The sequence below is a fragment of the Colletotrichum higginsianum genome, chromosome 6 (assembly GCF_001672515.1).
Source record: "Colletotrichum higginsianum IMI 349063 chromosome 6, whole genome shotgun sequence".
In the NCBI taxonomy this organism is placed as follows: Eukaryota; Fungi; Ascomycota; class Sordariomycetes; order Glomerellales; family Glomerellaceae; genus Colletotrichum; species Colletotrichum higginsianum.
Window position 1 is genome coordinate 1,184,429 of NC_030959.1, and position 16,790 is coordinate 1,201,218.

Sequence of the window (16,790 nt, forward strand, 5' to 3'; positions counted from 1 at the left end):
TCTAGTATCTGCTACGCTGTGTGCACCCAGCTACATCCATGTTGTTGAAAATGAAGAGAGAGGTCGTTTCCTTGTCGTTCCCTCGTGTTGTGTTGCGCGAACGGCGAAAATTGTGGCGGTTGAGAGCCGGAGACGACAACAGAAGGCCTGAGCTCTAGGGATCTTATCCGCCGATTTGGTCATTTATGACATCAACAACAAGTCCTTGATAGTCTAGTGGTTAGGATATCTGCTTGTCAAACACAACGATTCGCAGGGGACCGGGGTTCAATTCCCCGTCGAGGAGTTACCTTTTGCCACTTTTTCTTTCTGTTTCTCACTCCACCTTCCAATCTCCGCCCTTGTTTAGAGCCGAGCATCGCGAACCGTCCCATCAACCAAACAATCCCCGATAGTCTAGTGGTGAGGATATCTGCTTGTCATTGTGTGAACAACATCTCGCAGGGGACCGGGGTTCAATTCCCCGTCGAGGAGATTCTTTTGCTTTTGCCTCTTGCGTGCACACCGTTTTGTTTTCGAGGCGTCATCGCCTGTTTGGTAATATTGCGAAGAGCGGAAAGATGGTTGGTTAGAGACTGGTCACTCTCTATTGAGCGTTTTGTCATTGTATAACACGGCGCTACAGAGTTACTACTGTAGGTCCTGGATCCAAACCAGTCTGGCAATGATTACATTACATTACAGTCTGTCTATCTGTCTGCTGCACTCATCCGGGGCCCAACCAAAATCAGTTGATCCAACCTAAACCGGCCGAATACATATCAGTCAGTACTCAGCGAGTTTTCTCCTGCTCGCCGTGAAAATTTCAACCGGCGGGCCCCACTTCCCCGACTCTGACAAACCCGGAGTCCGGCCTGGTCGGAGTCCACGGAGTTGGCTTACACCTCAACAGAACAATGACTCTACGTGTCAGGGATGGAATCCAATGTTCGTTCCTCGCGAGGGAAGAATGGCCATGTTTCTATTTTCTATAAAAGAGACTGGTCGAAGCAACTCTCACTGTTGTTCTTCCGGATCTGATAGATCATCCTAGTTTGCGACACATCATCGTATTAAATACTAACTATATTGATCCCGACCGCTGCTCCTTCAAGATGGCACCAAGCTTGCTGCCCGTCGTCAGACGATTGTCGTTTCCCTCGGGCACTCCAGCCTTCGAAACCGCACGCCAGTCACTCATCGACGAGTTCTCAGCCAAGGTGCCGCGAGAATACTACATCTCCTCCTCCATCATCGACCACCCGTCCAAGAATGTCATCGGCATCCCTCGGGAGTCCGGCATCCTCTCCCAAGAGGAGATCGACATCACGGAGAACTTCGACGCCGTCTCCTTGGCGGCCGCCATTGCGGCGAGGGAATTCACCGCCGTCGTGGTTGCCACCGCATTCGCCAAGAGAGCCATCATCGCCCACCAGCTGACGTGCTGCCTGACGGAATGGTTCATGGAAGAGGCCATCGACCAGGCCAGGGCTCTGGACGAGCACCTCGCAAAGACGGGAACGACGGTCGGCCCCCTGCACGGGGTCCCCATCAGCGTCAAGGAGATGATCCCCATCGCCGGCCACCACTCCTCCCTGGGCTTCCTGGTCACCCGTCACAGGGACGAGGCCGACAGCCAGATGATCGCCATCCTGCGAAAGGCCGGCGCCGTTTTCTACTGCAAGACGGCGCAGCCCCAGGGGGTCATGCACCTGGAGACCGTCTCCCTCCACGGCCGCGTGCTCAACCCTCACAACATCGACCTGACGGCCGGCGGCTCGACGGGCGGCGCGGCCGCTCTGCTGGCCCTGCGCGGCTCCGTCCTGAGCGTCGGCACCGACATCGGCGGCAGCATCAGGGCGCCGGCGAGCTTTTGCGGCCTCTACGGCTTCAAGCCCACGTCGTACACGCTCCCCATGAAGGGCTTCGTCGGCGCCGACGGGTTCGCCGCGGAGCTCAACGTCCTCGCCTCGGCCGGGCCCCTGGGCGTTTCCCTGCGCGACATGGATCTCTTCGTGGCCGCCGTCAAGGCCGCGCAGCCGCACCTGGAGGACCCGCGTCTCGTCCCGATCCCCTGGAGAGGTCTGACGGGCAGACGGCCGAAGGGGGCGACGCCGCCGCTGAGGGTCGGCTTCATGATGGACGACGGCGTCATCACGCCCCAGCCGCCGGTGACCCGGGCCCTCGACTGGGCGCGCGCCCGGCTGAGCGGCTCACCCGATTTCGAGGTCAAGGGCTTCGCGCCGTACCGCGTCGGCGAGGCGCTCCGCAACATCCAGCTGGCCTTCTTCCCGGACGGGGGCAGGCAGATCAGGGACGCCCTGGCGGCGACGGGCGAGCCCATGCTCCCGCTCACGCAGTCCGTCATCCGGGAGGCCGAGTCGGCCGGGCAGGACCTGGACGCGGCGGGCGTCCTCCGGCAGCGGGTGGCGCGGGACGACTTCCGGTGCGCTTTCGCGGCGCACTGGAACGAGGCGGGCGTCGACGTCGTCGTGTGCCCGGCCTACGTCGGCCCCGCGTGCGCGCACGAGACCGGGCGCTTCTGGAACTACACCGCCCTCTGGAACTACGTCGACTACCCGGGTGCCGTCGTGCCCACGCCGATCAGGGCGCTGGGCAAGGGCGCCGAGGGCTACAGCCCCCGCGGCGGCGACGACGACGACGACGACGACGACGACGACGAGGCGGTGATGGGCGCTCAGGATGAGCAAGTCAGGAGGCTCTGGGCCGAGGGCGACTTCGAGGGCGCGCCGGTGGGGATCCAGGTCGTGGCACGCAAGTATCACGACAACGACCTCTTCGCGGCTCTCGGGGCGATGGAGGGCCCTCTGGGACTGGGAGGAGGGAACGCGTTGTAGATGTGAGTCTATATGAGTCGTCTGTTTGTTTCAGGATTGTGCGAACGAGGAGGATTCTTGAATCACTGTCGGTTGCGTCGTCAACTACTCATCTTCCTGTTGCAATGAGATGACTGAACTGCAAATGTTGTATCATTCAAAGTTTGCCCAACCACGCGTGACGGGCTACCACAAGCAGACTGCATTAATGACCAAAGGTTTAGAAGAGTTGTATTAATTCTTTTGTTTCGTACAAACAGTATTACATCTGAGCTGAGTCTGATCCCGATGCTGCTCATGACGCCGTGATGGAAAAACCGAACCATCCAAAAGAAAAGCCAGAGAGAGCTCAACGGAGCCTCGATGCCACCCAGTAGTAAACTCCATAATCGTGTCGGGGTATCAAGCAAGTCGCTGTGCCAAAGCATCCACCCATTGTCTCCATCCATCCATCCCTCCCTCACACGCTATCCCTCTTTAACGGAAGTGTGGTCGCCATTCCTCACTCACTCACTCACTGATTCACTTCTCGTTGCGGACCTGCTCTTCGTCCGACCGCAGAGTCATCTCGGTGCTGGGGGAACGGGGAGGGATCGAGACGTTGTCCCCATGCGCCGCCGGGGCCTTGGCGGCGGCGGCGGCAGCCATCTTGGAGGCATCGGCGCACCGCTTGCGGATGGAGAAGACGGAGCCGACGTGACCGACGATCCACCAGGCAAACAGGACGGGCAGCGCGACGCGGGTCTGGTCGGCGCAGCCGGTCCAGGCCTGGACCAGGAGGGAGTAGATGCCGTGGGCGGGCAGGGCGTAGCCGACGCGGTAGAAGCCGGCCATGATCTCGAAGGGGAAGACGGCGCTCGCGACGTTGGTGAGCATCCAGGTCAGGAAGAAGAAGGGGACGAGCTGGATGGGCATGAAGGAGTCGATGAGGGCCTCGAGGACCTGCCACTGGACGTCCATGTAGAGCCAGAAGACGAGCAGCGACTTGCCGAACTCGGGCCCGCCGACTTGCCAGTCCTCGCGGAAGGCCCAGAGGTAGCCGGTGACGACGAGGGCGGTGAGGAGGCCGTAGAGCTTGCCGATGCCGAAGCGGAGCAGCCAGACGTCGCGGACGCGGACGGTGGCGAGCAGGCCGGAGCTCAGGCCGATGCCGTTGAGGGCGAGGACGTAGAAGAACTGGGCGAGGGCCGGGACGATGACGTTGACCGTGTTGAAGAAGACGCGGCTCGCCTGCGGCTGGACGCCGATGAGGGCCGGGGTCGACGAGATGGGGTTCAGGAAGGCGGCGAGGGCGGCCGGGTCGGTCGTGTTCAGGGACCGGAGGGCGGCGGTGCCGTTGGGGGACTGGTAGTAGAAGCCCCGCGAGGCGGCCACGACCTTTTGCATGCTGCTCTGGAGCACCGAGTCGGCGATGGCCGGGTACCGGGCCTGGTTGTAGATGTATGTGACGGCGTCGGCGGCGTTGTATGCGGATGAGGATGCGGATGCGGCGGTGGTACCCGAGGTGCCGGCGACGGCGGCGGCGAGCTTGTCGGAGGCGCCCTCGTGGACGTACATGGCGCCCCAGTAGCCGCCCTTGCAGACGGCGTTCCTGACGGCGGCCGGGGTCGAGTACTCGGAGGCCGAGGCGAGCTCGATGGTGGGGAAGTTGGCGGCCTGGAAGCTCCTGGAGGCGCCGGCGACCGCCGAGCCGACGGCGCCCCCGTCGAGGTCGACGGCGAGGATCTTGAGGGCGTGGATGCGCTTGCTCTGCTGGAAGGTGGCGCCGAAGAGGTACGACATGTTGGCCAGGACGAGGAGGAGGATCATGACGGAGGCGGCGACGGTGGGGATGACGAGGGCCTTGCGCTGGCCGCCGTTCCAATGGGACAGCGGCGTCCGCGCCGGCAGGCCCGAGGTCGACATGGCTTTTCTCGTCTGTCTGTTCTTAGGGGTTGAAGAGGGGAAGTGTTGTCGATGTCGTAATACAAAGGGTTGAAGAGGGGGGGGGGAGAGTAGTTGAGGTTACGGCTGCCAAGACCTTGAAGTCGAAGAGAGGAGTTGCAGCTGCTTGTTCTTTTTTGGGATTAAGATGTCGAAAAGGGGAAAGGTTTGATTGATGTTGGACGTGCCAAGGAGGGTAGTTAAGTAGGGCTGAGTTGAAGGGGGGGACGATGGGGCGAGTTGAAGTCTTATAGCGGAGGAGAGATCAACATGGCCGGCCCTGTGTTGCCTACATCCCGGGACGGGTCGGGACTTGGGAAGAGAGACCCTCCCCCCCCGTTAATTATTAATTAGTTCTCAGTAGTCTGAGAACGCGGACAACACGACCGGCCGTCCCACCGGCCTCGAACCGTCTGGCTGGCTGGCTGGTTGGCTGGCTGCCTATATGAGAGAGATTGGGGATTTCTGCCTTGGTTTCCCGCTTCCCGCTTCCCACTCGGAGGTAAGCAGGCCTTTAGATGCGAAAGGCCGAAGCCCGCAAGGGTTGGCTTGGCCCCCTTAAGTGCCCTTTTCCCTTTAATGGCCATGGAAGAGTCCGGTGGTGGGAGGTGGGCTTGACTCGGGTTCGGCGCGGTCGAAAGAAAAGCCCACGCGTCCGATGAGTCGGCAAAGGGGGTAGAGGGCGGGCGGTTGGTCCTGTGGGTGGATAAATCCCCCTCTAGCGTCCACGTTCACGTCCACGGGGCGTAGTCTAACATGCATCCGGAACACAAATCACGGCGTGTCGGCGCTTATGTTCGCCGATCTGACGGACGATCCCTCCCTTCCCCTCTCCCCCTGCTCTGCGACGTGCCGTGTGTCCCCGGGCTAATGGTATGGTCCCATCTTACACGCTGTCGTGGGGGTGGTGCCATCCCAACTCTAACCCGGTTTTAGTCTGATTGTTAAGCTGAAAACTTTACCTTAAAAGGTCATCGTCCAGTCTCAACAGACTCTCTCTCGTTGGGCTCTCAAGCGAGTATGGATGGGATCCGCGGCCCCGGAATCACCAACTCATGTGTATGGATAAGCAAGTATCCGTCCATCAGGGGAAGCGTGCCGTACCGCTTGAAGAACCCTCGCTTTGTTGATTGACGTACGGATAGTCAGTCGTGTTATGGGGGGTTCCAGAAGGGGGTGGTGAGTGAGTGGCGCGCTCGCTTTTTATTCAAGCGGATTCGGACAGCGAAAACTTGCGCTTCCAGATCCTGGAACGTGGGTGTCGAATTTATTGCACTAGGCCCCCCCTGCTTCTGGCCGACCACCGACTCATGTGGGTTGGTCAGCCGTCAGGCTTCCCGGAGAGACGGACTTTTCACGCCGACCATGGAGAGGGAGAGTAGAGTAGAGTACGGATAGAGTAGAGTAGAGTAGAGTAGAGTAGAGAAGAGTAGAGTTTTTGCCAACCGTTCCTACGCTACGCTACTCTCCTCTACTCTACTCTCCTTCTTCCTCTTCCTCCACCTTTGCCTCCTCCGCCTTTCCTCCTCCTTGTTCCCCTCCTCCTGCATTCTGAACTCTGATATGCTTGACCAGCAACATTGAGAGGCGAGAGGGAAGTTAAAGCTGCACCGAACACAACGCAATGCGCCCTACTTCCGCCCTTCTTTGAAACCGAGAACCTATACGTATGCATTAGATCAATATTGATTTACAAGTACTGACCCAGATGAGTGGTGGCCCGTTCATTTAGAGTTTTCTCGTGTCACGGCATGACATTCAATCCATTTGTCGAAAAGTGAAGGACGGCCACAGGAACATCAACCCATGATAAGGATTTACCGCACAAGTCCACCAACTGGCGAACACTGGCTTCATTGACTTGACTTGACTTCCAGCTACATGCTAGATTTAAGTCGAGTCCTCAGTTGAAGTGGTGGTCAAAACCGTCTAGCCCTCATAAACCCATCCATTCACCACACCCTTCAGCTTCTTGACAATGGCGTCGTAGGCCGGCTTGGGGTTGTAGTTTTCGTCGAACAGGAGCGGCTTCTTCTCGCTCTTCCACGATTGCTAAAAAAAATCCGAGAATGTCAGCCACAGAAAACAACCAAAAAGAGGAAGACGAAAAACATCAGCATCACCACCAAAAAGTGTGCCAAAGAAACAAGAGGGGGGTGGTTTGTTCGCCATCTCTCCGTCTTACCCTGTCGCTCACGCCCCAGACGGTGATGCCGCGGCACTTGGGAACGTTGAGGCACGCGCCCACGACGGTCGCGTACTCGGCCGGCGGCGCCGTGTCGATGTCGAGCTCGGTGATGAGGATCTCGGACACCCGCGAGGCCGCGAGCGCGTGGAGCGCCGCCTCGACGTTGCTCGACATGTTGGGCACGAGGTGGGACTGAGAGCCTGTTTTTTCCCCCGAGTCATGTCAATATTGTCGAGTCTCTTCCACACATACATCACACACACACACGCCCTGGGAAACACAGGTTTGACGCACCGATCCCGTCGATGGGAATGCCCTGCCCGATCCACTGGTCCACCTTGTTGACGAGCGCGGGGAGCTTGCCCCAGTCCTTGTTGTCCAGGTTGTAGTCGTTGATGTACAGCTTCGCGGCCGGGTCGGCGGCCCGGGCGGCGCGGAAGGCGATGCCGACGTACGACTCGCCCAGGACGTTGAAGAAGGTGTTGTTCCGGAGCGTGCCGCTGTCGTTGAAGATCTCGTTCACGACGTCCTATTGTTCCGTCACACGTGTCGCCCCTCGGTCAGTGTGTGTGCTTCCATGCCCTCTTGGTTTTTGCATCATCACGGTTATGATGCCCGGCGGCACCCGGGGTGAAAGCAACAAAACACCACTCACCCAAGACCTGATCTTGCCCTTGTACCGCCCGACGACGGTATGGACGTGCCTCTCGATGACCTTGGTGAGGACCTTCTTGTCACTAATGTCCGACACCCACGTCGGCAGCGCCGTGTGCCACAGCAGCGTGTGGCCGTGGACCGACTTGTCGTTCGTCTGGGCCCAGTCGACGAGGTAGTCGGCGTTGCCCCAGGTGAAGTTGCCCGGCGCGGGCTCGGTGGCGTCCCACTTCATCGAGTACTCGGGCGTCACCTGGCCGAAGTTGGCCTGCAGGATGGCCTCGGTCCTGCCCTGCTGCATGATGCCGTTGTCGCCCGAGGCACCGAAGTAGAGCTTGCCCCTCTTCTTGATGAGCGCGTCGATGCTGTCGGAGGCCTGGCGCTCGGCGAGCCTGGCGGGGATCGGATGGCGGTGGGAGACGGAGTGAGAGTGGGATGAGCGGGATGAGTGAGGTGAGTGCGCGGCGGGCGCGACGCCCAGCGGCGTGGCGAGGGCGGCCAACGGCGCGGCGGCGAGGGCCAGAGAGAACTTCATGATTCAAGGAGAGACTGAGAAGAGGTATGAATTATATGAAGAAAAAGAAAAAAAACATGAGAATAAAAGGAGCGACGACAAGTAATGAGCGTGGGTGGTGAGTGAGTGAGTGAGTGAGTGAATGAGTGTGTACGTTGCCCATGAAGGTAGTAGAGCAGAACGAAACTACTGCCCGGCACGTTTTCGAGGTGCTTCTCGACTTTTGAAGGGCGTGCCATGAGGTAAAAAGCAAAAAAATTGGAACGCTTGGTTTCGTCGGGGACATATCCCACCTATGCCGCAAAGTCCTCAACTCAAATATAGTGATCCTGATTGCTTCCGTGGTCGATCGACAGGGGACGGGCTTCGATGTTGCGCCGAGCAGAGATGTGGTGGCTGCCCGACGACTAAGCAGTACTTATCACCGACTTGTATGGTCAAAGAGGGAGCTTGAAAAGCATCTTGGACATGCCGAAATAGAACAATAAAAGTAAATAAAAACTCACCGACGCTGGTCACCCCCAGACTATCCGTTGCCGTGAAGAACTGGGGAAGACCTGGGGGTTTCGAGTTATCGGCCATGCATCGACGCAGCTTGCATTACCAGACCTGGCGTCAGGGCCCGACGGAGTTTGATGGCCCAGAGTTAATCTCCGGCATCATGAACTATGATATGGCAAAAACACCTTGGCATCATCATCTCATGTACCGTAGTGCTCTGTATGGCTAACGCCATGGCGACAAGCTGATGGCGGCGGGTGACATCTGCGAAGACATGTGTCGAAGGCGAGAGCGAGTCTGGGACCCTGGGAGGGAAAGTAGATCGGCGTCCTTTTTCTTTCTTATTTCTTCTTCTTCTTTTCTTTTTTTCGGGAACGGGCCAGAGATCCAGAAAGATCTACGGATATCTGCAAGCCCTCTCTCTGCATCATCTGCACCCATGTACGTACGTCCTGCAAGCCATGCATCAAGGATGCACAGGCAATGCCGCAATTGCGACGAACTTCATAGGCCTCGCAGATGTCTCGAAACGAAACGACACACCGAGCCGGCGGCAAAATCGACGGCATCTCAGCTGCCCGCAAGATGAACAACTCATGATTCACGTCATCGTTGACCGTCGGCCGGGGGATCTCCACCGTGCAAACCCATCCTGGGCTCGCATGATCTCAAAGAACTATAAAAAGGTCCGAGGACAAGAGGATTACAAACAGCAAGAGAAGAAACACGAATAGGACTCCTCGCGCCGCGACCAGCGCCGAACGGGTTGAGACCGATGTACACTGGAACCTTGGGCTGTTGTGCAGCAACCGGTGGAGGGCGTTCAGGACGCATTTACAACACTATCGAGCAAATGGCGCAGGTTTTCGATTTCCTGAAGGATGAGTGGGTATGAGAATGACAAGTGCGATGACGACGATTCATTTTCTGGGCGGAGTTTGGTGTAAGGAGAGAGAGCGCGACTCTTCCTCCATGGTCTCTTCATCAAAACTGCGGGCGCCCCGAACATGCGAAAGCGAGTTGTAGGGGGGGCGGGGGCGATGAGCAGGGTTATCCTGGACATGAAGACTCAGTCGAAGGAACTACTGATAAATACGTGTTCCCCCGCCGGACAAGGACGTGTCAGTGTCGCGGTCCTTTTCCCTCTGGGTTTGATGTTCATGTTCATGTTCATGTTCTTGTCCCGTCAGACACAACCATGACTGATAACACAGCACAGTTAAGGAACTCTTCTCCAGTGGCTCTTATCCAGGGTGGATTGGGGAATGCAGGGCGGTGGGGGGCAGTCTCCATCATTCCCACCGCTGGCTGTGTTATGTCATGGAGGCTCCCTCCCCCCTCCGCTCCCCTCTCTCTCGTTCGTCCGCGGCGCAGCGTGGGGCCATTTCTCCAATTCTTCAGAGGACCGAGACCCTGAAGAATGCGTTGGTGTGGTTGCCGGCCGCTCTTGGCCATCTCCTTTTCAGTCAGAAAACAAACATGAAGACCACGGTCTTACTTAGTAAGCGATATTGCTTGCTACACGCCTCGCACACGAATCAGGAGAGGCGAGGAAACGAGCCAGGCTGGCAGGAAGAATATGTATGTGCATACATACATTGTACATCCGACGCATGGACGCAATACAATGCAAGGATGGCATCCCTTCACATCCCAGCGACCAGTGACACCACTAGAAGTGCAGCCATCCACCTCCCCGTAGTCCCCATAGGCAACTCCGATACTCTGGTATATATATATACAGACAACAACAGAGTAAAGAGTAATCTATCTGTAAAGAATAAAGAACGTATGCCGGGACACGTGATCCCGGAGAAACATGCCTGCCCGTCTCTCGGCCGCCCTGACCGGCGCTCTCCGGCCTCCCGGGTCCCGGCCCCCAAAACCCCGGTCAGGGGCAGATGGACGAAGCTCCGAAACAAATTAATAGTGGCAATCACGGCCCATGCATCAATGCGAATCCCCGGGCCAATCTTGTTTACCTCACGTGATCCCCCACCGGCGGGCGATTTCGCCTCTGCCCGCCAGTGGGATCTCCATGTCCTCCTCCGCTTTTGAAAACGACCACCAGAAAGAAAGGGAAGAAAAAAAAGGGGCGGACGAAGACCGTCCGTTCGAAACCCAAACAGATTGGACAGCAAAACATGTCGAGCAAACGGAACAGCGGCGACTGGACCGTCGTGTCGACGATGACGACGCCGGCCTCGCGACGGCCCGCCTCCGTGAGGGAGAAGCTGTCCGGCTTCGTCCGCCGCGGCCGCGGGCTGGCGAAGAAGACCACCATGTCGGTCCTCGGCGAGTCACGGCATGAGCGGCCATCGCTCGACGAGAGCCTGCACCCAAAGGTCCTCCCGCGGGTCCAGGTCCAGGACTTTGGGACGTCGAGCCTCGACATCGACCTGCTGTCGCTCGAGGCCTTCCGCGATGTCCAGCAGCCCGAGAAGAAGAAGGAGGCGGAGGAGCAGCAGCAGCAGAAGAAGCCTCAGCGAACGACCTCGTCGTCGACGACGCCCATCGCCGACATGTTCGCCAGGAAGGCCGCGACGACGACCAGCACCACCACCGCCACCATCGCGCCTACAGCGCCGGCGGTCGTCGATCAGCTGCCGCCTTCACTTGACACGTCTTCACCCTCACTCTACGCACCATCCGTAAGGAAACCCGCCAGGGCCCCCACCGGAGAACGTCGCCCTGGCCCTGCTGCTCCCGCTCCCGCTGCCGCTTCCGCTGCCGGTGCCGGTGCCGCTCATCATCACACAGCACTCACGGCACACTCATCAACTTCAAGCCCTGCCGTCACCGTGACCATCATCAGCTCATCCAGTCATGTTCAAGCACACAACCCGAGGCCCTGGCCACCCCCGGCAACCTCGCGTACAGTTGCGCCCACTCGTGCTCAACCCGTTCCCGTCGCCTCGGACTCAAAACCACCCGCCAGGGTGCAGCTGCGTGAGCCACGACGCGCCGCGTTCACTCCAGCGGCACCCGCCGCCGCCCCCTTCACCGCCACGCCAGGACCCCTTCTCGCCAGGCCCCGCCAACATGCCGGCGCCGCTGCCGTTGCCGAGCAACAACGGCTCCCGCCGCACCACCACCACGAACGCCAAAGCGCGGAGAAGAAACGCCACTCTACGCCCACGGCGATGCCCTCGTTGTCGTCGACGACGTCGACGTCCCCCTCGACGGCGGCGACTCCGGCACCGAACCCGCTGCTCGCGGAGATCCTCCGGACGGACCGGAGACGGTCCTGGCAACCGGCGCCGACATCAGCGCCGTCGGCTGCTGCTGCTGCTGCTGCTGCTCCCACGCCGAGACCGTCCGCGCCGCCGTCCGCCTCGGCGCCGTGGCGCGGGATCCCCAACCGACAGACGTCGGTACGCCTCGGCGCGGACCGCCTCGCCTGGATCCGGGAGCTCGAGGCCCGCAACAGGAACCGGTCGTCCGTCAACGGCGACCTCCCCGTGCTCAGGACGGTGCAGGGCAGCGTGGCCGACAAGCTGGCCAAGTTCGAGAGCAGACAGCAGGAGCAGCAGCAGCAGCAGCAGCAGCAGCAGCTCCAGAAACCGTTGCTTCAGGGCCCTCTCACGCGGTCCAACTCGACCCGGAGCCGTCCCTCGTCCATCGCCGACACCTTCTCCTCGTACGGGGGCGGCGGCGGCGGCGGCGCGGCCACGACTCGCTCGTCGCTCGACAGCCACCGCGCCTCGTCCGTCTTCTCGCACTACGACGACTCGTTCCGCGAGAAGCTGGAGCTCATCACGGGCAAGGCCGGCCGCGAGGCCGACGAGGAGAAGAAGGAGGAGGAGAAGCCCCCGCTGACGCGCGTCACCTCGACCTTTGTGTCGGTGGAGAGGAGGAGGAAGCAGGCCTGCGTCGACAAGGCCCAGCCGGTTTGAAACGCTTTCTGTGTGTGTGTGTGTGTGTGTGTTTGATTACAGGGCCGACGGGCATACGGGGGGGTTTGATTCTTGTTTCGTTCACCTTTTTTCTTCTTTCACTGAGACATATTCTTTTGGCATAGCGGAGGCGTATATGGAGGGTTGAGCTCTCACTCTACTCCGCATGATTTTCACCCACCCCTTCCAGCAGCAGTGCTGATACCAGGGGGGTTCTTGTTCCAAGAGTCTGACGAGGCTCGCAGTTTTTGTTCTAGTATATTTTTTAGTCTTGCATAGTTTCCTCTTCTTGAATGATTACGATGAGACGTCTCTAACGATGAAACCGATTTGGCCCTGGACCTACTTCTTGAATCCGTTGGGTATATATAGAGCCATCAAGGTTGACGCGTGTCTGGTATGCCGTCACCTTTGGCAAAAGAGTGCATGGCCAATGTCTGGGGGGCCGAGGGTCAATGGATGCTTTCCAGGTCCGGTAGTGGCCATGACTACACCATCCTTGAAAACTGATGTATATTATCTCTCCTCGGGTGAGTAGAGAGTGGGCCAGAGATGAGTAGATGGATGTATTTACTGCTTGAAGCCCATCGCGCGACTTGTTCCTCTTACTTAAACTGAATCTTGGACAGCTTGACCGAGCTGCGTGCTTCTGCTTGACTGGCAATGTGTGTGGTGTGTACGTATCGAGGTTCTTCTATGGAGACGATTTTGGCTGTCAGTTAACCCATGTTGGTTCACTGATAAGGGTCATTGTGAGTCGCCTTCGTTGTCCAACGCTGGGTATATTACCTGTTGTACTTATGTGTAAAGGGTCCCTTCTGAGGATAGATTTTCCGAGTGGCACACGTCGTGGAATCGATGGTCCGATGAATCACGTATCAAGTTAAGAAGATACTTGTCAAGACACAACGGACTGCTAAATGGAGTTGTTGGTTTGCAGGAATCGGTGCTGCCGAATCGGCAGATCGGCGTTAAGGGAGGATTTCGGGGTTAAGGGAAGGGTGCCCCACTATGGGCCACCCACTTCACCGGCCCATTGCAGGGCACCCTTGTTGGTTATCCCTCCTTCCTTGATAGCCAGTCACCAATCCAAAAGTGAGGTTATCACCAAATCATCGATATATCGATCCGCCTTGTGCCAACAGGAGTGCTAACCCGCCGCAAACAGAAAAGATATCAGATAATCCAGAAACGCCCAGGTTTTGCAAGAAAATGTACGCAGATAGGACCCTCTCTGTGCAGCTGGAAAATAAGTCCTACCAGGAGCCGATGTCGGATGAGTCTACTGCTGCTTCTGACAATAAGCATATGTTACACTTGGACATATGATGGACCGCTCAATGTCATGCTTTTTGACGATCTAGCACCTGGAAGCTTTCAGATTATCTTAAGAAAACGTGGATCGCAACGTGTCTTGTGATATTTGAAGTGGTGCTGGCACTCTGGAAACGTGTCCCACGAGGCTCGAGGCGACAGTCATAATTGATTCAACCCTCTGTGAGCTCTCCTCACCATGTTGAAGACACCTAGAGGTTGTATTAACGTATATCGAGATTCCACTTATGAATCTAGTGCGTGAGCGCCATAGGACAATCTGACGCGTATTGCCGTTTGCCGAATGCCTTTGAGATTTGTATATTAGTCGAACACTTCGGGAACCCCTGCAGCCACTTGGTTTACAGCGCTACTAGGGCCTACCTATGATGTGTTGTATTGACAGGATGGCCCCGGCTATGGGCTATAACTCAGTACACATATTGGTGCGCATAATACATCCCTATTGTTCTTCATTTCAGAAAGACGACCTTGCCCTTGGCTGACAAAAGGATCTGGCCCAGTTTGGTGCTCCTCCTTATTAGCGACATCTGTTGTATGCAGGGCATGGATGTACGTACACTGACAACAGGCAATCGTGGCTTGGGAAACAATGCTTGAGAGGATCCTCTGGCTACTTCATCGCTCACACGGCTCCTCAGAGTGTCTGTTGTTATCCTGAGAGGTTGTCTGAAGGATAAAAACAGTACGAAGCTTGGCCAACGTCTGTTTACCTAGATCAAACGAAAAGCTGTGAAGAAGCTCGGTGGTTTCTGTTGCATCCCAGCAAGCGATTTGGCGGCATGAAAGCGGCCGCTCGCATCTGTGGTTGAAGCCTTTGCAGCCTCTCCCATGTTGTTTCTTGCGCGTCCGGCTATTCACAGCCCAAATCGAACTGATTCGAGGCCCCCATCTCTGCCCGGGAGAGTCAATCTCGCACGCAGCACCACGAAACCTTGTCGGACAACACAAGCTTTGAAGCCCATATTGAGCCTCCTCACTGGTGCGACTTCTAAGCGCCCGTCTTGTCGTCCAGTCCCAGGGAGCATCCAAGCCTCGTCGCCAACGGGACCGAATGACGAATAACCGAACGAACGGATGCTCAAGGGGGGGGGGGGGGGCAGCGATCACTCATCACGCCCCGCCCGCCGAGCCTGGCCTTCGCGGCAAGAATAAATCAAGCTCTTCGGATCGCAGCCCGGCCTTTCTCTGTGTGTGTACGATGTACCTGAAACGGAGCCTCACTTTCCATAGTTTCACCACGGACCACGGCCGACAAGGGCAGCCCCCGAGGAGCGAGAGAAGCCCAACGAACGCAAAATCAGGGGCGGGGGGGTTGGAAACAAACCGACGCGCAACTTGCTCCTTTTGAGTTGGGAGATTTCCTCGGGCGTGGTGTCTTAGCAAGATCGCAAGGTTACGATGTACATCGTAGACCCCCCTTAGCATACTGTAGATCAGTGAGCTCGAGCAAGAGGCCCCGGTTGGGGCTGAACATGGGATGCATCTGAAGAGGGAGGCGAAGAGGACGAAGAAGAAAGGAATCATCGCGCCAGAGAGGAATACAACGGGGTGGCCTGGCCCGATTAGCGCCGCGTGAGATTGCGTAGTACAGCCAGTATATTCGGTTTGAGAAAAAAGTATGTACAAGAGAAGAAAAGCGAAGGCCACGCAACGCAACGCAACGCCCTCACGAAAAAAACAGACGAAAAAAAAGCGTTTTCTGCTGGTTCCGCTCTTCAGCTTTCCCCGAAGAGTCCACCGTCGCTGTTCTCTGTCCACCCCCCCTTGCTCCCTCTTCTCTTTTCTTCTTCTCTTCATTTCTCTTGCTTTCCTTTTCACAAGAAAGCAGAATCAAAGTACCCGGCGCTGGCGTAGTCGCCGCCCAGGATGCTCGAGATGGAGACGGCGGAGTCGAGCTTCTTGGAGAAGCTGGCGCGGGTGCCCTGGGACCCGATGCCCGTGTTCTTGTACTCGCCAAAGAGGACGTTGCTGGTGCGGGGGTCGTCGTTGTTCCAGATCTTCCACCCGGCCGAGTTGATGACGCCCGTCATGCTCGTGCTCTGGAACGTGACCTGCGCGTACTCCCTCCATGGGCGGCCGAGGTAGAAGGCGCCGTCGGTGACCTTGTTGCCGTCCGCGGCGTCGACGGTGCAGCCGTTGAAGACGTAGTACGACTTGTCGGACGCGGACTGGCGGCCGTTGGCTGTTTAAGAACAGTTAGTCTCGTGTTTTAGATGACGAAGAGTTGTCCAAGTTGGAGGACTCTTACCCGTAATGTACCCAACAGAGTTGGCGACGACGCGCAGGTCGCACTTCTCGAACCAGCTCATGGCCTTCTGGCCAAAGATGAAGTCGGTGGCGCCCTGGATCAGGCACTTGGAGTAGAACTGGTTGCCCTGCTGGCTGAGGACGGTGTCCTGGAAGCCGGTGAACTGGCTGGCGTAGTAGCCGCTGTCGGCGTAGGCGCTGAGGGCGACGGCCTGGCTGCCCTTGCCGTACGCGTTGGCGACGTTGACGTTGTAGAGCTTGAAGTTCTTGGCCTTGACGCGGAGGGTGGCGCTCTCGTCGTTGTTGAGGCCGTCGGCCTGGCTCTTCTTGGCCGTGATGGTGACCTTGTTGCCGGCGTACCCGCTCGTGTCGGCCGTGTAGCCGTAGATGGTCAGCTGCGCCGTCCGCGCGGGCACGAGGACCTGCTCGCTGTAGGTGCCCTGGTCGATGAAGATGCACTGCGCCTTGGCGTCCGACGTCGAGAGCGCGTCGACGGCCTTCTGGATGGTGCCGTACTGGCCGCTGCCGGGCGACTTCTTGACGGTGAGGCACCCGGACGGCGCCGAGGTGCGGCCGGCTGCCAGCACCGCCGTGACCAAGGTGAGCGAGGTAAGAAAGGACTTCATTGTGTTGGTTTTTGTTTTTTTTCGTATACAAGTATTCGCAGAAAGGAAAAGAATGTGATGTCGGGTTCGTCCCAAGTCTAGTCGTGG

The 16,790-nt window shown here is 57.9% G+C and overlaps 5 protein-coding genes across 5 annotated transcripts; 2 read left to right on the forward strand and 3 right to left on the reverse strand.

Moving 5' to 3' along the window:
• Positions 1-1,094: 1,094 nt before the first annotated feature.
• On the forward strand, positions 1,095-2,837 carry CH63R_08783 (Amidase; the record flags this gene model as incomplete). The annotated part of the gene is made up of 1 exon (XM_018303757.1): positions 1,095-2,837. The coding sequence occupies one exon, from the start codon at positions 1,095-1,097 to the stop codon at positions 2,835-2,837; it is 1,743 nt and encodes a 580-aa protein (XP_018155780.1).
• A 501-nt stretch (positions 2,838-3,338) lies between these two features.
• Positions 3,339-4,721, reverse strand: CH63R_08784 (Nitrosoguanidine resistance protein; the record flags this gene model as incomplete). The annotated part of the gene is made up of 1 exon (XM_018303758.1): positions 3,339-4,721. One exon carries the CDS (start codon positions 4,719-4,721, stop codon positions 3,339-3,341), a length of 1,383 nt encoding a protein of 460 aa, XP_018155781.1.
• A 1,947-nt stretch (positions 4,722-6,668) lies between these two features.
• Positions 6,669-8,116, reverse strand: CH63R_08785 (Beta-xylanase; the record flags this gene model as incomplete). Its single annotated transcript, XM_018303759.1, has 4 exons — positions 6,669-6,791; positions 6,925-7,127; positions 7,189-7,456; positions 7,583-8,116. The coding sequence occupies 4 exons, from the start codon at positions 8,114-8,116 to the stop codon at positions 6,669-6,671; spliced, it is 1,128 nt and encodes a 375-aa protein (XP_018155782.1).
• A 2,624-nt stretch (positions 8,117-10,740) lies between these two features.
• Positions 10,741-12,492, forward strand: CH63R_08786 (uncharacterized protein; the record flags this gene model as incomplete). The annotated part of the gene is made up of 1 exon (XM_018303760.1): positions 10,741-12,492. The coding sequence occupies one exon, from the start codon at positions 10,741-10,743 to the stop codon at positions 12,490-12,492; it is 1,752 nt and encodes a 583-aa protein (XP_018155783.1).
• Positions 12,493-15,644: 3,152 nt separating this feature from the next.
• CH63R_08787 (Pectinesterase) lies at positions 15,645-16,703 on the reverse strand (the record flags this gene model as incomplete). The annotated part of the gene is made up of 2 exons (XM_018303761.1): positions 15,645-16,012; positions 16,079-16,703. 2 exons carry the CDS (start codon positions 16,701-16,703, stop codon positions 15,645-15,647), a joined length of 993 nt encoding a protein of 330 aa, XP_018155784.1.
• Positions 16,704-16,790: the final 87 nt, after the last annotated feature.